Source organism: Sebastes umbrosus, chromosome 23 (genome assembly GCF_015220745.1).
Source record: "Sebastes umbrosus isolate fSebUmb1 chromosome 23, fSebUmb1.pri, whole genome shotgun sequence".
Taxonomy (NCBI): Eukaryota; Metazoa; Chordata; class Actinopteri; order Perciformes; family Sebastidae; genus Sebastes; species Sebastes umbrosus.
In genome coordinates, this window is record NC_051291.1 from 929,563 (window position 1) to 956,222 (window position 26,660).

At 40.6% G+C, this 26,660-nt stretch overlaps 1 protein-coding gene and 1 long non-coding RNA gene across 2 annotated transcripts in view; both read left to right on the plus strand.

Annotated features, from left to right (window-relative positions):
* LOC119482581 (NACHT, LRR and PYD domains-containing protein 14-like) overlaps nucleotides 1–26,660 on the plus strand; it is a gene marked incomplete at its 5' end in the record, with an annotated part of 158,976 nt that overhangs the window by 84,974 nt on the left and 47,342 nt on the right. The window contains 2 exons of the mRNA XM_037760253.1: nucleotides 17,466–17,490; nucleotides 20,268–20,353. Coding sequence (XP_037616181.1) covers nucleotides 17,466–17,490; nucleotides 20,268–20,353 — 111 coding nt within the window. The remainder of the gene's footprint in view (nucleotides 1–17,465; nucleotides 17,491–20,267; nucleotides 20,354–26,660) is intronic.
* Nucleotides 2,718–3,470, plus strand: LOC119482596. Its single transcript, XR_005205465.1, has 2 exons — nucleotides 2,718–3,020; nucleotides 3,370–3,470. It is a non-coding gene; the product is annotated as an uncharacterized LOC119482596 (long non-coding RNA).

A 26,660-nucleotide genomic window follows, 5' to 3' on the forward strand; every position in this document is an offset into this window, starting at 1 on the left:
ACCAAATCAAAGGCAAGGAACAAACTCATCATCTCCCAGAGGCAAGCCCAAGTGTCTCACTGAGGGTGAGCAGAATATGTATTTTGGTCATACAGCTGACAGTGGCATAACACATATCTACAGCCCACTTTATTATCTGTTGTATAAACATGTTAGGTTTTGTTACTCATTTATTTGGGAAGGTGGTCCTCGGAAAATGTTTTGACAATCACAAGTGGGCCTTCAGTTGCAAAAGGTTGAGAACCCTGTTCTAGTAGACGTTACAGTCCCAGTAGCTCCAGTTTGTGCCTCTCATGGACCTTTAAACTCCAGTCACAGAGCTAAGCAGACTATTCTCTGATAAAGTCCTTCATCAGCAACACTTAGAGCTGTTTTAAAGACTCCACAAAGACTCTTCTGAACATCTGCTGCTAAATAAAAAACACATTTTAATCACTTTACAAGTTGTGATTGTATTTCTAAATCCAGCACGTCCTTCGCTCTTTTCTGTAAAAACACAGTGAACCGTTCACACCTTTAGTATGAATATCAGAAGAAACATCAAGATAAAGAAATGTAACTCATATGATAATATTAATACATTTTAAAACTGTGCTTCACATTGTACTAACTGAGCAATAAGATGTGTCATCTCTGGATACCATCTGTGTTGGGATTATGAAAAAGAGTTGCACAGTTGCAACGCAGGAAAACGCTGAAATTATTTTTTTATTGTGCAACAGACAGAATAATTTTTCATCCTGATCATTCAAAGAATTTTATTTGTATAAATCTGTAAAAAGAAAACAAAACAGAAAAAACTACTTCAGTTTTATACTAAATAGATTTATGAACATGATTTAAAGATGAAGCTGAGATCTCTCCATTCCTACACCACCATGTTCTTGTTTGGTTGCTTCGGCTGTGTTACTAGATCAGGTTTTACACCCTTCATTCACCACACAACCACTCATCCATCTGCTGACACACTGATCACACTGATTCATTCATTCATGCATTGATTGGTTATTGTATGTTTAATAATAAACTTTTACACCTCTCTTGTCATGGCTCATGAGCCGGGTCATGTGACAGCTGTCAGTTACCTAGAAAAGATGGAATCTAATCTAAGAAAACCTTGTTCTGAACTTAAAGAGGTTGAAACATTTTATTAATTTTTAGCTTGTTACTTTAGTTCAGTTGACTTTCTTGTCAACCTGAACTAAAAGAAGTTGTATACATTTAATTAAATTTTTGCATTTCGTTTCATTTTTGCAAAGACCGTGAGTCGAAGCCTCGCCTGAAGAGAACGGAGCTGCGTTTTCTTTTATGTGTTTCAGTGCGAGCATGTTGAACCAGATCGGCATTGATGGTTATTATATCACACTTAGAGAAACGTCAAATCTGCCTTTGAATCGTCGCCCACTTGAGGGCGAATCCAAACTTTAACTCCACTCTTGGTTCCTGTTCTTTGTTTGCCACTTAGTACCTGGTATTGTTAGCTAAACTCCATCAAACCCATCAACATTTGTCTCACAACAAAACTCTGAGTGGCGACGGTGAGTGACTGTCAGCGACTGTCAGCCATCTGTGTGGGACAAAACTAGAGCGGTATAAAGGAGAGAGACAGGAGCCCAAATAAACAACTACACTTTAGACACAAGCCAAAAAAACGCTCCCCACGACTACCAAATTAGTGAGGCCTTTTCAGGAAAACAAGCCTCAAAGTCACTGAGATAAAGCCGACTTGGCAACTCTGGCTCTGCTCCGTAAATGGAAACGCCCACTCAGCCGTTGCAAAAGGTCGTGTCTAGAAGGGAGCCGCAAAAATGCGAAATCTGATTGAGATCTGCAAAAACTTGCATATACTCTCGCGGGACTCGCTGTCCGACGACTTATCGGCCCAATTCCGATCCGGGCTGCGGTTCGAAACAGTCTTCTTCTCTCAGGAAGGTTCCTAACGGAGTGAAATGACCCGGAAGTATCTCAGTAGCAGCCGTGATGAGAGCTGTTAGAATCCTCTAAATGCTGAGGAAAGGAGCTTCAATGCTTCCTTTATTATCTCCTTTAGCAGAGGATACACTGGAGCATCTTTATACCAAAGGAAAGGAGATAATTCAGACCCCACAATTCCTTGCCGGCCGCAACTTTTAATCTTATTGTGCCGGCCTAATTCAGAGGATTGATGGCTTTCCTAGCTAGATTGACTATGAGGGGGTTCTGAGCAGTTTACACAACAGAAGTGCTCGCCATCCAACCGCAGAAACATGCAGAAATCTAGGTCTTGGTGTCTTAATGTGTGTAATCTGGAGGGATTATTGATCTTTTTTATCAATTCTCCAGTGGTTAAAAAAAAAAATGGTTAAATTTAGCACCAAATCTGTGGAAACAAATGGAATCAACCCAACAACTACTGCAACAACTTCTGAGACATTACAGAGCATGGAGATGACCATCATATACTTCTATTATAATGCTCTAAACCCTGATACACTTTCACTATTTATTAAAGTAATTAATTCATGTTTATTTCTGATTTATGACTAGAACAACTTGACACACAGCGCTGAGCAGCATCTCAGATTAATCTCCAGCTTTCAGATGATGTTCACCACTTCTATGTGACATCTACTGCTGACCTGCTATCTCCCCCTAAAGACCCCCTGGATCCCTAAAGACCCCTGGACCCCCTAAAGACCCCCTGGACACTCTAAAGAAGACTAAATCGGGTCTATTGTGGGTCTCAGAGGGTTAATTCAGCCTGTTCAAGCCAAGAGAGATTCTTATGAACACATCATGTTAAATGGCTGTGAACACACATGCACACACACACACACACACACACACACACACACAGATGAACTCAGTTGATTTCCTGTAAATGGAGAGAGGAGGAGCTGCACTGACGGTGTGACGCAGGCTCATGAGGACAGAGGAAGGAAACCCTGAAAGGGGAAGTGTTTAGTTCAGTTCAGCTCCAGACTCCATTTAGAGATAACGGAGCAGAAGACTGAAGACTGAAGACTGAAGACTGAAGCAGGGTGAGTGTTAATCAACATTGTATTACTTCACTCTCAAAGTGTCTGAGTCAGTTTCCTCCCTGTGGACTGTAGAGGAGAGAAATGTTAGAATGAACTCAACAGTTGATTCTTCTGTGAACACAAAGTCAGACTGGCTGAATAATCCTCATTAAACCTGCTGTAAGCCAAGAAAACAAGCAGAGAGGTTAAAAGAGAATGTGACACAGGTGGAGCGCTGGCTGGTTTTATTATACTGTATACGTGTGTGGTGTGTGTGTGTGCGTTAGAGAGAGAGGGTGTGTGTTACTTCCTTGTACTAACTTGTTTCCGTTACATGTTCACAGTCAGTGTTTCTGTTTGACCTTCTCAGACTGACTTCAGATCAGAAGATGGAGGAAGAGGAGGACAGAGCAGAGTCTCTAGTCTCCGGCTGTCTGTCTATTGAAGAGTGATCAGTCTAAAGGTGCTATTCTGAACTTCCAGTAATGAACCTGGACCTCAGAGTCAAAGTAAGAGAGCTGCTACTAACTCATTTATAGGACTCATTTTCTCTTTCCTCTACCAATTTTCTGTTTATTTTGTTTTCTATTTTTAAAATTTCTACTAAAATGTATTTGTTAACTGAAGTTTAACAAACTTTTAGTTGACAGAAAGAATTAATTTGTTCTTCCTCTTGGAATGGAAATTCTGTCAATATTCCGAGATGAGTCCTAATGAACGTTGAAATAAGGACTCAAACAGATGAAATGTCTTTGTTGTATTTTATTCTTGCAAGAAGAGGCACTGGTTATACAGAGTCACACAAAGTCTGCAGAAGAGTGCACTGCAGGAGATTATTACAATGTGATTATATAGAAATCTACAACAGGGACTGTTGAGGAAAAGGAGTTGTTTTACTCAGACAGTGTCCCAGTAAAAGTCAACACTCAGTACTTTCCCATTACATGAGACGAAGAGCACACAGACAGGAACTCTCCACTGTTGCATAAGAGACATCATTACATACAATGTCATTTTCCATTACATTTCCTCCCTTTGATCATTCTATTGATCAACAGAACAGTATGTACATATGATTATCTGGATAGTGCTCCATCAGACATAATAATTCATCAAGATTCAAATTATTATCATCATAGTAATACATCACAGAAAGTATCGAAAGCAATACTGTGAATAAGTATTCATTTAGTTGCATATATGATACATGATTATCAAAAGGCTCACCTTAACCTCTAGCAATGACCTACGAGTTCCGTCTCAAGCCAATTAAGGCATCCCAAGGAAAAATTACCCAAGTACTGGTAGACCTCCCAAACCCTGTAAAGGTTTAGAGAGCTCTTTGACAGAGGTCGCAGGTCACATGCACCTACTGACAAATGGCAAAACTCCACTCGGTTTTACAGGAAATGGAGCAAAAAGACCCAGAGGCGGCTAACTACTCCATCTGGACAGGACAAAGGTAAAACCTCAGATGACAAAAGAGGGAAAACCCATATTGCCCCGTCCGTCCAAAACTGATCATCTTCAGGGTGATGTAGGGTGATTTACCTGATTAAGTTTCAAATATAACCAAACACACTGATTAAATGACATCACACACTAGATTTTAAACTTAATATAAAGTCAATCTTCATTCTTATACAATGAAACAAGATAGATAATAGAATAAGAAATAAATGGAACAAAATCTAAGTAAAGAAGTAAATCATAAATCATAAAACCATTTCATTTTTTTTTTTTTCATCAGTCTTGCAGGATACAAGTTCATCTTAAAGAGATACACTTTTACTATTTAATCCTACAACCTTTAATATCAAGATACATTGATTGAAAATTCACTAAAGTCGCAAACACTAAACAAGTAAACCTTGAGAGAGTAAAAAATCCAAGTCATTGCTTTGATTTAACACTCAGAATCATCAGAATCAGAATCATCTTGATAGTCAGGAGTTTAGGGAACAAGTCAGGCTGCAGGCCTGCAGTCTGAGAAAGAGGAACATAGTGGACCATGGTCTGTGATATCATTCTGGTAACTACAGATCTCAAACAGGGCACAATGCAAGACAGGAAAACAAAAAATGATATCAGCAGTTATCCCTGCCTTGACCAAGAGACCCTTCCAAGAGGATGACAACCAAGAGAACCAATCCCAACCCTTTAGAGACTATTGAATCATTGGATAGTTGCCAATAGGATTTGTAACTTGTGAAGCTTGTTTTTAAGGGGGATATTTGTCAGATTCAGTTTGGCAGCATTCCTACAGGGGGTAGTGTGTTGCACTAGAGAAACAAGTGGAATTACGAGTGATGATGCAGCTTGGCAGATTGACCTAAAAAACAACTGCACCCTGTCTGCAAATTCGAATGAAACATACAGTACATTAGGAGCAAGGGAACCAGGGGTAGGAACGGTTTAAATGTGTAAAATGTTTTTTTTTTTGTTTTTTTTTACTAACAGGAAGGCTTTATTCCTAACTTGAAATAGGATTTCTAATGTCTTTACACGCACAATATCCCAACATTTTAAGATACCTGACTTTATGAATAATGGATTGTAGTTCACGGTAAGAAGCTTTATGTATTTATTCTAAAGCTCTTTTCTGGATTTAATTATCGGATCTATATTTGTTTTTATATACATTTCCCCAATCTCAACACAATATGACATATATGGCATTATAAGTTGAGCAATACAAAATATACAAACACTTCTTATTCAACAGATCCTTTGTTTTGTAAAGAATAGTGGGGCAGACATGGTGGTAATAGAAGAGTTTGCAAAGGAACCGAAGTCCCAGATGTATGTTTTTCTAATTTCCTCTAAATCGTTCCCTAGCTTCTCCAATTGATTTATGCTGAAGGTGAGCCTCCAGGAGGACCCCCATAATCTTTAATCCGTGTAGAAACACATTCTATGCTTTCCTCTCCGTATTTGATCTCATGGCATCGAATACATCCTCCCTCATGTGGAGATTCCTGAGGTTTTTACTCTTCCCTGATCCCATTCTGGACTTTCAGGGTACGTGTACACGTCACTTTACAACACGGGGCGTCCCTCGTGAGGTCTAGGTTACTATAGCTTAACGAAGATAAAGCTGTAAGGCGGAATGAATCTCGCTTCAGGTGCGGTCACTTTCCCTTCTCTCTGAGTCAACAGACTTCGACATTGCTTCAACCAATTGCTTCATATGCTTCATACATATGTTTTCTTTGAAGCACTGTGCGTGAACAACAGCCACCAACACAAAACTTCTTAGGTCAAGAAACTACAACGTTCAAAACTAATTTAATTTTGAACATCCATTTCTATTTTCCAGTTCTCCTTTTTTATCACTTGCTCTATGGAGGACAAAAATGCCACAAAGAATCTCAAATCACATCAGGAATATACTTAAACCCCAAATCCACAACAATCCAGTTATTACTAGACAAGTGGAAATTATTATGAAACTCAAGAAACCTCAATTTCAATGTTCTATTTAATTATTTATATTATACTGGTTTTCAATATCGTTATTATCAATGATAAAAGACATCAGAATTTCAACGTCTCACCCGGTTAATAGTTGATTTGTTGGACTCAATCAGGTCCTTTTGGATCCAGTAGAGACGGTCAGGAGTCGCTGGGATCGGTCCTGTCGTCTCTTAACTTGTCAAGGTACAGGCAAGTTGGATGATCAGTCACCGGTCCCCTGTCATCTCAGGACGATCTTCACGGAATCTGCCGACCAATGCCAAATTGTAATGGAAATTCTCGTCAATATTCCAAGCTGAGTCCTAATGAACGTTGAAATAAGGATCTCAAACAGATTGAATGTCTTTGTTGTATTTTATTCTTGCAAGAAGAGGCACTGGTTATACAGAGTCACACAAAGTCTGCAGAAGAGTGCACTGCAGGAGATTATTACAATGTGATTATATAGAAATCTACAACAGGGACTGTGAGAAAAGAGTTGTTTTACTCAGACAGTGTCCCAGGTAAAAGTCAACACTCAGTACTTTCCCACTACATGAGACGAAGAGCACACAGACAGGAACTCTCCACTGTTGCATAAAGAGACATCATTACATACAATGTCATTTTCCATTACACTCTTTGTATCTGTGACAGCTGTCAGTCACCCAGAACAGCTGTAATCTAAGAGGACTAATACAAACTTTAAAGCACATTATTGACAGTAGCAGTAGTTTGTGTGTTTAGAGCTACTGAAATGTCTTTGTCATCAGAGAGTTTATCAAGGATTCATGTGATGTGAATAAAATCATCTTGGTGTTTGCAGAGTTCAGTCCAGACCGAGAGCAGAGTCTCCAGTACCCAGCTGTCTGTCTATGAAGAGTGACGGTCCAAAGGTGTTATTCTGACTTCAGTAATGAACCTGGACCCTCAGAGTCAAAGTAAGAGACTGTTTCTACTGTGCACTGACCTGATGGATGATGATGCATTGAGGATGAAGACTAAATGTTCTGCTAACAGATTATATTCCTGATGCAGAACTATTAGTGCAGATACTGTTTCAACCTCAGATGGATCTTAGTCTGGGTTTTATAGCCACAAACTACTGATTGTATTTCTGTAACAAAACACCTGAGAACCTCCATTTCACAATTTATCATCAATTTAAATCATGTTTTCATTGAATGTAATGTTTCATTCACAACTGTGAAATGGTCTAAAGATCTGTGACTTCAAAATCTAGAAGAATGAGCTTCAAATGTGTCATTCAGTTTCTCCCATTGGTCCTCTAAATCTGTAGTTGGTTTGACTCCTCCTAGAATCAGCTGTTAGGACCTACTGGGTGTCATCTTGAATCAGTGCACATCAGAACTGTGCACACGTGGTGAAAAATCATCTGTATAAAATATTTGCTCACCTTGATCATATGTGTTGATGGTTTGAGTTTGTTCTTTCACTACATGTGTAAAATATGGTGAAGGAAACATCTGCTCAAAGGTCCACTTACTAATGATCCAGAGCTTTCAGTTGAAAGCTTTGGACTATTTGTAAGTGGACCTTGAGTTTAGATTCTCTGCACCACATCTTGTTTCTGAAGGTCAAGAACAAACATCTCTGGTGTAAAACTATCTGCTGACATGAAATGGTCAGATGAAGATTTGTACCACTTCTGTTTTTAGAATATTTGAATTCATGTCTTCATTTGATAGTTGACAGTAGAAAGTGACAGAAAACATGTTGACATTAAAAATGAACATCAAGACACCAGAGTTACATGCTGTGTGTCTCAGACTGCTGGTCACCTCAATATTTAGACCACTTCTAACCTCAGTTCAAACCTAACTAACTCAAACTAAGCTGCCCAAAGTGACTGTGAATCAGTAAAGGACGTAATCAGCTCTCTTTAATGGAGGACTTTTACTGTGAAGTAGCTGCAGAAAATGTTGAGCTTGTATTAAAGGGCAACAACGGACATTTTTAAATCATTGATATAATTCTGGAGGCTAAATAACATGATGGAAAAAATACTGCAACTTGCTCATGTACGCTCATATTGAGAGGGCGCGCCAGGAAACCACGAGGTGGCAGCGTCATGACGGTAAACAGTGACTGCCTGTCGGTGGTGATATGAACGGAGAATAGAACCTCAACATTTACAATATAAATAAACATGCTGTCACTTCTTTAATTTATTTTCTGTGATAACAATAAACACTTATAAAACAGGGAGACTGTGTCAGACCTCTCTGACTTCTTTTAGTCTTCCAGTAGTTATAGTTTATGCAGGTGTTGTCCACTGGAACGGAGAGATTAGATTTTTGCACGTATAAATCTACCGGGTCGGGATCCAATGAGCGCTCGCATATGAGTCTGTCCTCCTCTACCTGCCTACCTTCACTCACACACCGTGCGCGTTCCTGCTGTCTCGCTCCACCTCTCACGTGCATGCTGCTGCTCCACACTGCAGAAGAGTTAGTTTAGCTCTGAGAATATCTAGTGAATGTTCAGTGGACGTTTGTGCAGAAATAACTGCTGCAGCTCCTCCAGACCAACAGAGGTTTCCCGTGTCTTGTGAAGTGACGGGGCTCCGCAGAGAGAAACGTTATCGTCTCCGACCAAAACTCCGGCGTCTCCCCTGTTCCTCCGGCCGCGGTCGGAGGCTGAGGCGGGAAAAGCCAACACTAGGATCAGCATTGATTCATGGAGAGACCTTGGTCTGGTCAGCTAACATTACTGCCAAGCAGCTGAAATATAGAGTGATATTGTGCTTTTAGCTGACGTGTGTCTCCTCACTGTGTTGAGTGATGCTCCTTCATGTCTATGTAGAGCGAGGACAAGCGCCAGCAACAGGACGCTGACTTTAGTTGACTTAACGGCCACAGGTGAAGCTGTTAACAAGACATTCTGAAAGTAACAAATAGTCCCTTTAACACATAAAATAGATTCAGAAAGTAACAGCATGTTTATTTATATTGTAAATGTTGAGATACTATACTCCATTCATATCACCACTGACAGAAAGTTACTGTTTACCGTGATGACGCTGCCACCTCGTGGTTTCCCGGAGCGTCCTCTCAATATGTGCGTACATGAGCAAGTTGCAGTTCTTTATATAGTTTATATAGTTATATAGTTTATATAGTTATTTTGCCTCCAAAATAATATCAATGTTTTAAAATGTCCATTGTTCCTCTTTAATAAAGAAACTTCAGCCAGATCACTAAATGTTTAATAAGACAGTCAGACAGGAAAAGCAGCTAATTCTTGTTTATTAAAGCAGGAGAGTTGAAATAAAGGAACATTTCATCACAGACTGAATGCTGAATTCACTACCAACACTTTAACTCTTCTCTGAGACCATCTGAGCTTCAGTGTCGGACAAGTCTGGATATTCTTCACCAACAATCAACAAATGATTTTAGTAATAAAGTAATGTCTCCACAGAGAGAAGAAGAGGAGTCATGCTTCTGTGGAGGAGCCGATGTCCAGATCCAGAACAAGACCTGGACCTCAGACAGCCAGTCAGACCAGAACAAGACCTGGACCTCAGACAGCCAGTCAGACCAGCACTGTACAAAGTAAGACTGTAGATGTGTCTGCTGATGTCTTCATGTCTGGAAACTTGTTGTTTTAATACACTGACTATTGTTGTGACAACTGTTTCAGATCTGCTCCACCAGACATATCTGCTCTGCATCACTTGTACTTTGTTCTCCTTTGAGAGAAAATCTGAACCCAGAAGAAATCATGTTATATTTGTATGTTTTTTTTTATGATAGCACTCCGTCTTTGCATCAACCAATCAGAATGATGATTGTTCTCCATCTGCATAGATGAAGATGGAGAACTATTAATCTCTGTAAAGCAACAACATCACTGTTCTATCCCAGACAGACAGACACACTGATGAAAGGGGAGTTATCTTCTTGTCATTGTCGTATAACAATACATGCTCATGGGGGATCTCTTGTTGGGTCTCTAAATGATAGAGTACGGTCTAAACCTGCTCTATATGAAAAGCATCTTAAGATAACTTCTGTTATGATTTGATGCTATATAAACATAAATTGAACTGAACTGAACTGAACAGGAGCCACAGACTTTGAACAACATTATCTTTCCTGCTACAGTCTCCTTCTCTGACTTACAAAACACATCTGGTCCTGCAGAGCGACACGTTGAAACACTATTACAAATAAATATAAAATCACGTTGACGTTAGTTTAGACTTCAAGAAGGGAAGATGACTTTATAACCTTTACTTCTTTATATGTTCTTATATTGATTATTTTCATATTGGCATTAGAAATAATGAGTTTCTTTGTTTTGTCTTAAACTTTGTTTCTCTCTTTCAGCAGATAGAGGTCTGCAGGAGGTTGTAGATGAACATAAGATCAGTCTGAATAGAGGTCTGCAGGAGGTTGTAGATGAACATAAGATCAGTCTGAATAGAGGTCTGCAGGAGGTTGTAGATGAACATAAGATCAGTCTGAAGAAGAGATGTGAACGTGTGACTGAAGGAACTGAAGGAAGTGATGAAACAGGAAGTGGAACCCTCCTCAACAGGATCTACACTGAGCTCTACATCACAGAGGGACAGAGTGAAGAGGTTAATACCCAACATGAGGTGATGCAGCTTGAGACAGCTTCCAAGAAGAGACCCTCCATGACGCTCCAATCAAGTGCCAGGACATCTTTAAAGCCTTACCTGACCAACAGGGACACATCAGAGTCGTTCTGACGAACGGCGTCGCTGGCGTTGGAAAAACCTTCTCAGTGCAGAAGTTCACTCTGGACTGGGCAGAGGGCTTGGAAACCAAGATGTCAGTCTGGTGGTTCTGCTTTCGTTCAGGGAGCTGAACTTGATCAGAGATGAGCAGTACAGTCTTCTCATGCTACTCCATGTTTTCCATCCAACATTACAGAAGGTCACAGCAGAGAAGCTCGCTGTCTGTAAAGTTCTGTTCATCTTTGACGGCCTGGATGAAAGCAGACTTTCACTGGATTTCAAGAACAACGAGGTTGTGTCTGATGTCACCCAGAAGTCATCAGTCAACGTGCTGTTGACAAACCTCATCCAGGGGAATCTGCTTCCCTCAGCTCTCGTCTGGATAACTTCCCGACCTGCAGCAGCCAATCAGATCCCTCCTGCATGTGTTGACAGGGTAACAGAAGTACGAGGCTTCACTGACGCCCAGAAGGAGGAGTACTTCAGGAGGAGAGTCAGTGATGAAGAGCTGTCCAGCAGAATCATCTCACACATCAAGACATCCAGGAGCCTCCACATCATGTGTCTAATCCCAGTCTTCTGCTGGGTCACTGCTACAGTTCTGGACCACATGTTGACTACAGACCAGAGAGGAGAGCTGCCCAAGACCCTGACTGACATGTACTCACACTTCCTGTTGGTTCAGACAAAGAGGAAGAAGCAGAAGTATGGTGAGGGACATGAGACGAGTCCACAGGAGCTGACGGAGGCTGACAGAGAAGTTCTTCTGAAGCTGGGGAGGCTGGCGTTTGAACATCTGGAGAAAGGAAACATCATGTTCTACCAAGAAGACCTGGAGCGGTGTGGTCTGGATGTCACAGAGGCCTCGGGGTACTCAGGAGTTTGTACAGAGATCTTCAAAAGAGAGAGTGTGATCTTCCAGAAAACAGTCTACTGCTTTGTTCACCTGAGCATTCAGGAGTTTCTGGCTGCAGTCTACATGTTCCACTGTTACACAAACAGGAACACAAAGGTACTGGAGGCCTTCCTGGGAGAAGGATATGTTCATTCAATCCTGGATGACTTCCTGAAGAGAGCCATAGAGAAATCCCTTGAAAGTAAAAATGGCCACCTGGACCTGTTTGTTCGCTTCCTTCATGGCCTCTCTCTGGAGTCCAACCAGAAGCTCTTAGGAGGTCTGCTGGGTCAGACAAAGACCCCTTCAGGAAGCATCCATAGAATGTTCAACAACCTGAAGCTCTTAGGAGGTCTGGGGTCGGACAGACAACAGTCCAGAAATCATCCAGAGAATCATCAACAACCTGAAGGAGATGAACAGAGATAAACTCTCCTGACAGAAACATCAACATCTTCCACTGTCTGACGGAGATGAACGACCACTCGGTACATCAGGAGATCCAAGAGTTCCTGAAGTCAGAGAACAGATCAGAGAAGGAACTCTCTGAGATCCACTGCTCAGCTCTGGCCTACATGCTGCAGATGTCAGAGGAGGTTCTGGATGAGTTGAACCTGAAGAAGTACAACACACCACCAGAGGGACTACTGAGACTGATTCCAGCTGTGAGGAACTGCAGAAAAGCTCTGTAAGTCCAGATGTTATTAACTTTATAGATCAGTGTAGATTAGTAGTTTAGCTCTTCAAATATACACACTATAAATTATTCTTAAATATAATATTCTTATAAGTGTTCCACGTGTTTATTACATAAATATGTCAGTTGTATTTTGTCACAGATGTTCTTGAGCTGTTTCAAATGTTGAGTTCAAAATGTTTCAGTAGGTTGTGTTTCTAGCTGTCAAGTTAATGAACACTTATTCTATTTATTTATAATAACTTTTACATTTTACAGTTTTTTCTTATTTATCTATCTGGGTGATGGAGACGACATGTGAACCTGGTAAAACAAATAAAATAACAAAAGATCATCTGTCTGGTGGAGCGCTGGGTCTAACCGGTGTAACGGCAGCAACAGAACGTTTGCTGATCCGGCGGGGAGTCGGGGCGGTCCTGGGATCAGAGTCCTGGTGCTGGGGTTTGCACTGGCTGAATTTGAGCTAACTGCTAACTGGGGGTACGTCTCCTGGAGCTGCCGCTCACTCTACTCCCGGCGAAGCAGCTCCCGGCGGCGAGGAGGACGAGGCGGGGGTGCGAGTCGATTTCTCGTTTCTGCTTCTTCTGATTTAATCCAGACGGTGCAGTGTCCGTTCGGAGCATGTCTGTTCAGAACGGGCCGAATGCTTGCAGCTTTCTCCAGAACCGCTCGTACAAACAACTTCACACTCGACATTGTGCTTCGTTGGGTCCCGAGCAACACACCTGCCATCCAAAACAAAAACCTAGAAAACGATAATATATTCAGATTAAGTTCTGAGAAGTTGATGAAAGAAAAGCTGCTAAAATCAGGAAGACACCACAGTAACTGTAGAAAGTAAAAAACACTTTAACACGTTACAGAGACACACGGTAAAATAACACTTTAACACGTTACAGAGACACACGGTAAAATAATACTTTAACACGTTACAGAGACACACGGTAAAATAATACTTTAACATGTTACAGAGACACACGGTAAAATAATACTTTAACATGTTACAGAGACACACGGTAAAATAATACTTTAACATGTTACAGAGACACACGGTAAAATAACACTTTAACACAAGCTCTTTGGTGGATTATGTGTTTTTCAGGAGATGCTTGGACAGATTCAGAAAAGATGGAAATACAGCTTCCACCAATAACAGCGGTCTGATGAATATATAACAGCAGAATGGTAGAATTCAGACTTTTAAGAGATCTTATACACACCAAAGATCAATGTTGTGTTTTAATGCTGAAACACTGATAACATCTTTCTGATGACATTATGTTGAAAATAATGAAACCTTATTGGTCATTAATTGTGTTTGTGAGCTGAATATGTTTGATGCTCAGAAAAGAGTGTTAATGACAAAACGCCATGCAGTCATCAAAATATCTAATTATATGAATGTTTGATTATGTACAGGTCTAATATTATTACACGATTGTTCATTTCTCTACCGTTTGGCAGCAGTCAGTGAATTTCCCATTTATGGACGTGAACCTGAAAGCAGCAGGTAGCTAGCAAAGAGAGGTCATCTTTATCAACTGTATTATTATACTTATTCACTGAGTTTTAAAAATGCTTTTCTAATCAAGAAGGCCTCATGCTAACTTTGTGGAGACAGACCTGGATCAGATCTCACTGACAGACTGGACATTAGGGAAGCCTCAATGTAACTACATGTTCTCTCTCTTCATCTGCAAGATTAAAGAAAAACAAAGATTAAAAGTCTGCAGGTTTGAGAGAGAGTGATGAGAATTATTGTTTCATGTCAAACAGTGAGATAAGATTAGCTGAACCACTGATGTGAGGAGCAAATGTTAATCAGAGAAGTATATATCAAACTTTAGTCATCAAATGCATGAAGTAATATAAACTGTCCTCTTTCATAATAACATATTTTGTCATTTTTGTGTCATGACAGACTTCTTGCTGGACTTCCAGATACTCACTGGGAAGTTGTGTCCTCAGCTCTGAAGTCCAACCCCTCCCATCTGAGAGAGCTGGACCTGAGTGGAAGCGACCTGAGGATTCAGGAGTGAAGCTGCTTTCTGCTGCACTGGAGAGTCCAAACTGTAGACTGGAGACTCTGAGGTCAGTTCACTGACTGTAGTTTATGTAGTTTGTACACAAGCTCTCTACGCACACAGGAGAGGCTTCAGTTGGTTGCAATCTCCTTATGTCACCACTAGATACCGCCAGATCCTACAACTGGACCTTTAACCACAAACCGTATTTCAGGCATCTAACTAAAATCCCATTGACCTCCAGACGAGGGAACAGGAAGTGCTAAAATGCTGACTCATCTCTGGGTTTTAGGACTCATTCCTGTAGCTCTCTATTTGAACATGTCTAAAGGTGCAGCACTCTTCAACAAACACGTATTGCACCAACTTAAAGGCACATAAGTGATGATTATGAGCGACACAATCTAATCAGAGGTTTCTATGGTTCTAAGTTATTCCCACGTTCTTGTTGACAGCAGATCTAACTGTGCTCTGTTTTCATGTCAGCATTGTCTAATTATTTGAAGCCACAGACATTTAGATTGCATCAAAAACCAAATAAATATTCTGCATCAGAAACATCTTAGCAGGTTCATATTTTTCTCAAGTCTATCTGAATACAATACTCACATGTTCATATGTACATTCAAAGAGTTATTGATGTCTGTCATCATTCCTTCTGTCTGTGAAGCAATCCCTGTTTAACCTGAGTGTTACGAGATGAGGACTAAATCCACCGTCTTGTTCTGTGTAAAATGACCTGTAAAGTTGATCTTAAACTAATCGGAGGCTTCAGCAGTCTGAGTTAGACGTATTAGGGCTGGGTGACTTGGACTAAATCAAATATCACAATATGTTTGACCAAATACTTCGATATCGATATTGCGACGATATTGTAGGATTGACCATTGGTGCTTTCACAAATTATTTACACAATGAGATTTTTGATAAATAATCATCAGTAATGTGGATCTCATGACGAAGTGTAAATGACAAAAATAAAACAGCTAGAACAGTCTGGTAAGTTCAGATAATTACATCCTTTATTGAAATGTAGCCTTTAAAACCAGGAAAAGACGACACTGATGCCATATCACGATAAAACAATATCCAAAATCTAAGATGATATCTCGTCTCATATCACGATATCGATATAATATGGATATATTGCCCAGCCTTAGTATGTATCCAGTCAGTATGTTGTGTTTGACAGTTTCCTTGTTGAGCTGCAGGAGGATTAGTAACTCAAAGAGGGAATTTGGTACTAAACAGTCTGTAACTTTGGTAAACACTAGGGGCGGGAAAAAAAATCAATTCACCTTTGTGTCGCAATTTTTCTTTACGATTTAGAAATAGAATTTTTTTAATGCCAGAATCGATATATTTGCTCCATTTGAGTCTATGTGGAGGTAGAAGGAAGTTACCGCTTTTATTGTTGTAGTCTGAGTAACGTGACTTCATATCTGTTCCAACCAAAACTAACCGCAGCGAGCCGAAACGAGAAAGTATAAAACGTTGGAGGGTCAGCGTGGATACGACCTGCACCCTCACATGTTAAATCCAGCGTGGTAAACACTACACATCCAGTAAAGGATGGAAACACTTTGGGTTTCACACATTGACAGGAAAAGCAGAGCTAGACATCACGGCTAAAGCTGCATGCTAACTCTGTCACGGACAGGAAACGTTATCGTATGGCGGTAACGTGGCGGTCGAGCCGGCCGTCGCTCTCATCTCCGTGGTCAAATGTGCCGACGCTACAACTGTAGAGCACCCAGATACTGACATTTATGTTAAATGTATTTAGCCTTTGATTTTTGGGTTGTACTGGAAGAAATGTAATAAATACTTCCTGACAATGACTGATATATTTTAACTTCAGGACATCTCTGACTACATACATGCTGAAAATCAAACAATTTTACTGGATTAATTTAGATATTTTCCAAATTAAAAGTCCCTAGAAGTGTATGAGTCAACTTTTTCCCATGGTCTAATGTTAAAAAAAGTTAACAAAAATCGCAATAAATTGCAAAATTGAATCACAATACTTAAAAGTCACAATACATATTGAATCAGGAGATAGTTGAATCGACCCAGCTCTAGTAAACACTCACTTGATTTGTCGGACTCAGACTGCTGAATCTTCATATTAGTTTCAGTCTAACTTATGAAGTCATTTCTTACAGTGTAGTTGTGTTATGAAGGGACCACTTCACAGGAGTAATGATTACTGCCACCAATAACTCTTTTAATGTACATATGACATGTGGCTGTTGTTTATAGACACACTTGAACAAATGTGGACCTTTCCTGTAAATGACATAAACCTGCTAAGCTCCCAGATACAGTGAGAAGAAGGCCATGTAATAAATGAAGTAATGAAGTCCAACAAGTCTGATTTGATATTGATCCTCTAATTCCAGACTTGACAGAGATCAGCAGCATGTTATTGATGTGTGTTGACATGAACAGCTGTATGAATGTTGTGGTGACATCTGGATGATGTCTGTAAAGGCTGACATTATGATGATCCACAATAACACAATGACAAAGTCACTCTACTCATTTTAGGGAAAAGATCATCGATTAGGACATAGTAATGTTGAGCTACACATTTAAAACCTGAACACATCGGATTGGATTATAAAGTGATTTTTATCTTCATCATTTGTTCTTTATTCAGATTGAGTGACTGCAGTTTGTCAGAGATCAGCTGTGCTTCTCTGATCTCAGCTCTGAAGTCCAACCCCTCCCATCTGAGAGAGCTGGATCTGAGTCACAACTACAGTCTGCAGGATTCAGGAGTGAAGCTCCTGTGTGGTTTTCTGGAGAGTCCACACTGTAGACTGGAGACTCTGAGGTCAGACACCATTTTTTACTTGTGTACTGAGATTAATATGATACAAAAGTTGTGGTGACACTAAACTGTAGATATAAGGCTGATATTATACTGATCCACACTGAGTCTCTTAATGCTAAAGTCCATTTTCTTCTTCAGTGGTTTAGTCTATTGACTGTGGCAGAGCATAGAACATAAATATGAAGAATAAATAAATAATCTCTGTTTCAGCTATCAGACAATAACAAATATATTCACTATTTACTTTTTCTATAAATGTTATGAAGCTTTATGATTCTTTTACTGACTGAAGAGTTTAAACTGAAGATGCTTTGATTTTATGACTCCACTATTCCTAAAATATATATTGTAGATGAGTTTTGTTCACATTTCCCCAAAATCCATCCTGACATATTTGACATCTTTAGAAACTTTGAGATCTTGAGTTAAATCTTGAATCAGTTTCTGTGGTTTTATTTGTGTTTGGCTGCTCAACATGAGTTTGTATAGATGGATCCACTGGTGGAGCTGTCAGAGTTTAAGAGGTGAAGTCACTACGTCTTTATTGAAGTAGCAGCACGTTGTCATTAATATTAATGAGAGCTCTGTTTCACTGTTTGTATTTGACAGTTTTTAACCTGCATCCTGTTGGCTTCAGGTGTTTGGAGTTTACATTTTCTAAACTTCTACCTTCTAAAACCTTCTTCAGCTCTGAACACATTATAAACATTGAATGATTTCAAGCAGGAACATTGTCTTCTAAACTTACATCATTATTCTTTATTCAGATTGGGGAGCTGCAGTTTGTCAGAGATCAGCTGTGCTTCTCTGGCCTCAGCTCTGAAGTCCAACCCCTCCCATCTGAGAGAGCTGGAGCTGAGTGACAACAAGCTGCAGGATTCAGGAGTGAAGCAGCTGTCTGACGTTGTGGAGAGTCCAGACTGTAGACTGGAGACTCTGAGGTCAGTAGAGGGTCGGAGTCGGTCCATGCTGGTTTCAGCAGTATTGTTGTGATGTGTTTCCTCCGTTAAGCTGTGAGAGGAGAACGGTGACACACAGAGAGAGAGAACAGTCAGCCAATCAGATCAGCCAGAAGCTTGTTGTGATCATGTGTTAGAGTTGATGTGAAGAAGATGTTGTTGTTGTGTTCATGTCTCCAGGAAAAACACTGAGTATCTTAATGCTAAAGTCCATTTCTTCTTCAGTGGTTTAGTCCATTGACTGTGACAGAGCATTGTTGAGCTACACATTTAAAACCTTCATATATCACAACACCTGACTTCATCATGTTAAAATAAATTATAAAAAAACATAAATATGAAGAATAAATAAATAATCTCTGTTTCAGCTATCAGACAATAACAAATATATTCACTATTTACTTTTTCTATGAATGTTATGAAGCTTTATGATTCTTTTACTGACTGAAGAGTTTAAACTGAAGATGCTTTGATTTTATGACTCCACTATTCCTAAAATATATATTGTAGATGAGTTTTGTTCACATTTCCCCAAAATCCATCCTGACATATTTGACATCTTTAGAAACTTTGAGATCTTGAGTTGAATCTTGAATCAGTTTCTGTGGTTTTATTTGTGTTTGGCTGCTCAACATGAGTTTGTATAGATGGATCCACTGGTGGAGCTGTCAGAGTTTAAGAGGTGAAGTCACTACGTCTTTTTTGAAGTAGCAGCACGTTGTCATTAATATTAATGAGAGCTCTGTTTCACTGTTTGTATTTGACAGTTTTTAACCTGCATCCTGTTGGCTTCAGGTGTTTGGAGTTACATTTTCTAAACTTCTACGTTCTAAACTTCTTCAGCTCTGAACACATTATTAAACATTGAATGATTTCAAGCAGGAACGTTGTCTTCTAAACTTACATCATTTATTCTTTATTCAGATTGAGTGGCTGCAGTTTGTCAGAGATCAGCTGTGCTTCCCTGGCCTCAGCTCTGAAGTCCAACCCCTCCTATCTGAGAGAGCTGAATCTGAGTAACAACAAGCTGCAGGATTCAGGAGTTAAGCTCCTGTGTGGTTTTCTGAAGAGTCCACACTGTAGACTGGAGACTCTGGGGTCAGTTCACTGACTCTCTGTTACTGTTAGATATCTTATATCTTTAATTAACAATTGAACCTGATTTATGTACAAACATAACTTACATCCATAAAGTTGTTAATGTCCTTTTCTTCATATTTTCATGTTTCTTGAACTAAATTCAGTCTGCAGTCACTAAAGACTTGTGTTTCTTAAAGAAAGTGTAGAAAATGTCCTCTGTTAGTTGTTAAAGTAAATGAATGTTTATCATTGTTGGTAAATGGTCACATCTGGATACAGAAGATCCTCTGAACTAATATTGGTTCTAAATTGATCAAGTTTACTTCATGAAGTAGAAATATTTCTCTGGTTTCTGTTTGTTTCAACGTGTTCCACAAATAATGTCTGATCATTGATATTGATCCTTCAGCACACACACATAGATGAACACAGAGATCAGCAGCATGTTATTGATGTGTGTTGACATTAACAGGTGTATGAATGTTGATGTGACATCTGGATGATGAACACATCTGATTGGATTATAAAGTGATTTTTATCTTCATCATTTATTCTTTATTCAGATTGAGGGCTGCAGGTTGTCAAGATCAGCTGTGCTTCTCTGGCCTCAGCTCTGAAGTCCAACCCCTCCCATCTGAGAGAGCTGGATCTGAGTAACAACGACCTGAAGGAATCAGGAGTGAAGTTGCTGTCTGATCTGGTGAAGAGTCCACACTGTAGACTGGAGACTCTGAGGTCAGTAGAGGGTCGGAGTCGGTCCATGCTGGTTTCAGCAGTATTGTTGTGATGTGTTTCCTCCGTTAAGCTGTGAGAGGAGAACGGTGACACACAGAGAGAGAGAGAGAACAGTCAGCCAATCAGATCAGCCAGAAGCTTGTTGTGATCATGTGTTAGAGTTGATGTGAAGAAGATGTTGTTGTTGTGTTCATGTCTCCAGGAAAAACACTGAGTATCTTAATGCTAAAGTCCATTTTCTTCTTCAGTGGTTTAGTCCATTGACTGTGGCAGAGCATTGTTGAGCTACACATTTAAAACCTTTATATATCACAACACCTGACTTCATCATGTTAAAATAAATTGTAAAAAAAAAACATAAATATGAGAATAAATAAATAATCTCTGTTTCAGCTATCAGACAATAACAAATATATTCACTATTTACTTTTTCTATAAATGTTATGAAGCTTTATGATTCTTTTACTGACTGAAGAGTTTAAACTGAAGACGCTTTGATTTTATGACTCCACTATTCCTAAAATATATTTGTAGATAAGTTTTGTTCACATTTCCCCAAAATCCATCCTGACATATTTGACATCTTTAGAAACTTTGAGATCTTGAGTTGAATCTTGAATCAGTTTCTGTGGTTTTATTTGTGTTTGGCTGCTCAACATGAGTTTGTATAGATGGATCCACTGGTGGAGCTGTCAGAGTTTAAGAGGTGAAGTCACTACGTCTATATTGAAGTAGCAGCACGTTGTCATTAATATTAATGAGAGCTCTGTTTCACTGTTTGCATTTGACAATTTTTAACCTGCATCCTGTTGGCTTCAGGTGTTTGGAGTTTACATTTTCTAACTCCTACGTTTGAAACCTTCTTCAGCTCTGAACACATTATTAAACATTGAAATGATTTCAAGCAGGAACGTTGTCTTCTAAACTTACATCATTTATTCTTTATTCAGATTGAGGGCTGCAGTTTGTCAGAGATCAGCTGTGCTTCTCTGGCCTCAGCTCTGAAGTCCAACCCTCCCATCTGAGAGAGCTGGAGCTGAGTGACAACCAGCTGAAGGATTCAGGAGTGAAGTTGCTGTGTGGTTTTCTGGAGAGTCCACACTGTAGACTGGAGACTCTGGGGTCAGTTCACTGACTCTCTGTTACTCTTATAGATCTTATATCTTTAATTAACAATTCAACCTGATTTATGTACAAACATAACTTACATCCATAAAGTTGTTAATGTCCTTTTCTTCATATTTTCATGTTTCTTGAACTAAATTCAGTCTGCAGTCACTAAAGACTTGTGTTTCTTAAAGAAAGTGTAGAAAATGTCCACTGTTAGTTGTTAAAGTAAATTAATGTTTATCATTGTGGTAAATGGTCACATCTGGATACAGAAGATCCTCTGAACTAATATTGGTTCTAAATTGATCAAGTTTACTTCATGAAGTAGAAATATTTCTCTGGTTTCTGTTTGTTTCAACGTGTTCCACAAATAATGTCTGATCATTGTTATTGATCCTTCAGCACACACACATAGATGAACACAGAGATCAGCAGCATGTTATTGATGTGTGGTTGACATGAACAGGTGTATGAATGATGATGTGACATTTGGATGATGAACACATCTGATTGGATTATAAAGTGATTTTTATCTTCATCATTTATTCTTTATTCAGATTGAGGGGCTGCAGTTTGTCAGAGATCAGCTGTGCTTCTCTGGCCTCAGCTCTGAAGTCCAACCCTCCCATCTGAGAGAGCTAGAGCTGAATAGTCAACTAACCTGGAGGAATCAGATGTGAAGCTGCTGTCTGATCTTGTGGAGAGTCCACACTGTAGACTGGAGACTCTTCAGTAAGTAGAGGGTCGGAGTCGGTCCATGCTGGTTTCAGCAGTATTGTTGTGATGTGTTTTCCTCCGTTAAGCTGTGAGAGGAGAACGGTGACACACAGAGAGAGAGAACAGTCAGCCAATCAGATCAGCCAGAAGCTTGTTGTGATCATGTGTTAGAGTTGATGTGAAGAAGATGTTGTTGTTGTGTTCATGTCTCCAGGAAATAAAGCTGGATTACAGCTGACAGCATCACAATCATGTATAGAGACAGTGGTCCTCATCCATCAAACTGTCGTACCATCAAATCTGATCAGAAAGTCTTTGTTCTCTCATTGATCAGTTCATCTCTGTCACAGCTCTGAGATCAGTCTGACTGAAGCCTCAGATCACTGGCTCTTATTTCATAGAACCGTGGTTACATTTAGTAACCATGATGTGGTCTGTCCATAGAGCTATTAAAGGAGGGTAACGGGATGAGGGTGTGGAGGTTTAGTGTCTTTATTAACTCGTTCCAGTCACTAGGAGCAGCACACTGGAATGAGTGAGGACCAGAGGAGGTGCAGACTTTAGGAACGACCACACTGATGAATTAGCTAGAAGATAAATTGCGGTTCCTGTTGGAGATATTGAGTAGTGAGCGGAGATATGGAGGTTGGTTCTGCTAATGATAGTTTTATAAATGAACTGTGTGCTGCATCAGTGACTGACAGCTGATGAAGGGAGTCTCTGTAAACACTGATTCATGACTTCTGTTCTCTTCTTCTCTCATCAGATGTTGGTATTGATCTCTGTCAGGGTGAGTGATCAGAAAAAGTGGATGTGTTGAGAGGATCAGCCGTGTCCTGATGATCCACAAGAGGTTCACCACCTGGACCTGCATCTGATTTTGTCTTTTTTTATTCATTCATATATCTGAACCCAAAGTGCCTCTGCAGAATAGTTCAGTTCATGACAACATAACTAGATTAACACTTGATACCCATTTTCGTAGCGGCCAAACGGCGGTACGACAACTTCTGTGTCCGTCACGTGATGCCATCGGGCCCAAAAAGACTTTTTCCCGTAGACTTATGTAAGGACCTACTAAACATTGCTAAGTGAAGAGACTGTGTTTTCCCATACAGTCCTGACGACTAGGACTGTATGGGTCTGTGTCCTTTTACAGCACCGTCCCTTCGCTGCCTCCGTACGCGTGTGTGTTTGTTTCTGTTTGTGCCGGTGGGTGAGCACTGCTGGCGTCTCCTGACTGCAGCTTCTCCCTCTGTCAGCTGTCTTTCCTCTCGTTTTGTGCTGTTTCTTCACTGTTCTCCTGAGTTTTGTTGTGTTCCATCTCGTTCCCACTCTTGTTCTCCGTCTTTTGTTTTTTGTTTTCCCTCTGCTCCCGTTCGCTGCACTCTCCTCGCCAGCTAGCCGGTTAGCTGCTAACTCGCTAGCGGAGCTGCCCTGCATGTTTCTCTGTCCCCCTCAACTCCTCTCGGACACTCCACCACTGGAATTACAATAATCATCTGGCTGTTCTCCTCATCATCTGTAACCATCTGTATCGTGAGTACCACTGCAGTACCATCCTCCATGAACTCATCCTGGACAATTCACTGGACTTCCTCCTGCTCACTGAAACCTGGCAACAACCCAATGACTTCTTCTCCCTCAACCAAGCATCCCCCCCCAACTTCGGCTACCTCTGTAAACCCCGCCCCTCCCGGCGTGGAGGGGGCCTCGCAGTCTTATTCAACAAGAACCTCAGGACCACCGAACTCACTTTCCCTACAGTCACATCATTCGAATCCTCGCCTTCAAAACCTGCTCCAACACAGTCATTCTCATTTACCGCCCACCTAAACCAAATTCATCCTTCCTCTCCGATCTGTCTGAACTCCTCATTCCTAGCATCATCCCTCCCCTTACCCCTACTGCTACTGGACGACTTCAACATCCACATGGACTCCCCCACCTGTAAACTTGCCTCTGATTTCTCCACTCTACTGGACAACTTCAACCTCACCCAGCACATCACCTTCCCCACACCACAATAAAGGCCATATTCTGGATCTCGTCTGCTCTGCCACATCCCGGTTCTGAACATCCAACCATCCCCCTTTCCCCTTTCTGATCACAAACTCATCCAATTCACAATCCCTTCCCCATCACCCCGTCTGAAACTCCCCAGAGTCATCTCATTCCGCAACATCAAGTCCATTGATCCCCTCCATCTCTCCGACCTTGCTATCTGCTGCCCTCCACCTGGACCCACCCCCCACCTCACCTGATGATCTCAACCAACCACCTCAACGCCACCCTGTCTGACTCCCTCAACTCACTGGCCCGCCTGAGAACCAAAAACTGTTTCTTCAACACTCCTCCCCTGGTTCACACCCCACCTCAGAAAACTCAAACAGACCGGCCGCCAACTTGAACGCCTCTGGAGAAAATCATCACTCACTGTTCACCTCGAAGCCTACAAATCTCACCTCATCACCTACAAAGACGCCATCACTGCTGCCAAATCTGACTACTCTCCACCATCATCAATGACCCCACCCTTAACCCCCGAACCCTCTTCTCCGCTGTCAACACTCCTCCTCAAGCCTCGTGCCAACACCCTCTCTGACCCCTCAACCCAATCTATGTAACTCATTCCTTCAGTTCTTCAGCGACAAAATCACCACCATCAACAACTCACTGCTCCCCGTGTCTGACCCAGCAGCAACCACACCGACCCTATTCTCTCCATCCCTCTGGACCGCCTGACCCCTCCCCCCCAGCAGGGTCGAACCTCCCGGTTCTCGGTGGAGAGTTCCTGTCTGTGTGCTCTTCGTCTCATGTAGTGGGAAAGTACTGAGTGTTGACTTTTACTGGGACACTGTCTGAGTAAAACAACTCCTTTTCTCACAGTCCCTGTTGTAGATTTCTATATAATCACATTGTAATAATCTCCTGCAGTGCACTCTTCTGCAGACTTTGTGTGACTCTGTATAACCAGTGCCTCTTCTTGCAAGAATAAAATACAACAAAGACATTTCATCTGTTTGAGATCCTTATTTCAACGTTCATTAGGACTCATCTCGGAATATTGACAGAATTTCCATTACATATTCTACAAAAGAACTCACTAAATGAGTGTTATAAGAACATTATTTCAGTATCTTAGACAAATTAATATGATTGGAAAAATATGAGGTTGTTTGTTTTCTTTTCTTTTTTCTTTTTCTTTTCTTTATTTTTTTGGGATATAGTAATTATTAGCCAGAATGATCCACACTCCTTCCTTTGGGGTTCCTGCACACATAGGGGTGGAAGGAAATGAAAATGCAGATATATTGGCCAAACAATCATTAAAACGACACTTAATTGACATACAAATACCGTTAAGTAAAGCAGAGGTTAAAACTACTAGGACTACATGCACAACACCTGGCAGGAATACTGGGACTTTAGTGACACAGGGAGACATCTGTACAGTATTCAGACACATGTAGGAGCTGGTGGAAGAGATGGTCATTACCCGTCTGAGAATAGGACATACAGGATTAAACCAAACACTCCGTAGAATAGGCAAGCACCCAACTGGACTATGAACGCACTGTAATAAACCGGAAACTGTCAAACATGTTCTTATAGAGTGCAACAAATATGACAAAGAAAGAAGGGAATTGATATCAGGAGTAGATGATGGAAATATTACAATCTGCTAGGAAAGACATCTAAGAAAGTACACAATCTTCTAATTAATTACTTAAGGACAACAGGAATAATGGAGAGAATTTAATTAATATTATTATTATTGTTATTATTATTATTAATTATTATTAATTTGTATTTTATTGTTTTTTATTTTATTTTATTTTATTTATTTATTTATTTTTTCCTGCCAATCTACTGCTCCACACTCCAGTCCAGTAGGTGATGGTAATGCACCAAATCGTTGTTTGCCAACCACCAATGTAGCTCAAAAGAAGAAGAGATAACCAACAGTGAACTCTTCTCTTCTCTGCAGCATGTCTTCAGGAAGACCAGCTTGACTATTTTCTGTCATTTTGACCAGAAAGTGACTTTTTGTAGTTGGTGCTGCAGCCTTTAACCTTTAACCTTTGACCTCTAACCAGCATGGATGAGAACACTTTAAAGCAGCTGGTGAAGCTCACTCAGGATGGACAGGTTGACTCTCTGCAGAGACTGATGAGCAGCTCTGAGGTTCAGTCTGTCAGCAGGAGACACTTCGGTCGGTCTGGGGACACCCTGCTGCACTATGCTGCCAGGAGAGGACACCTGGACATGCTGCAGTATCTCATAAAGCAGGTGTGCATGGATGTGGAGCTGCACAACAACGACTACAAGAGGCCTCTGCACAAGCTGCTTCCATGAGCCACCAGGCCTGTGTTAGCTACCTGCTGCAGGAAGGAGCCAACGGGACAGTCTGAAG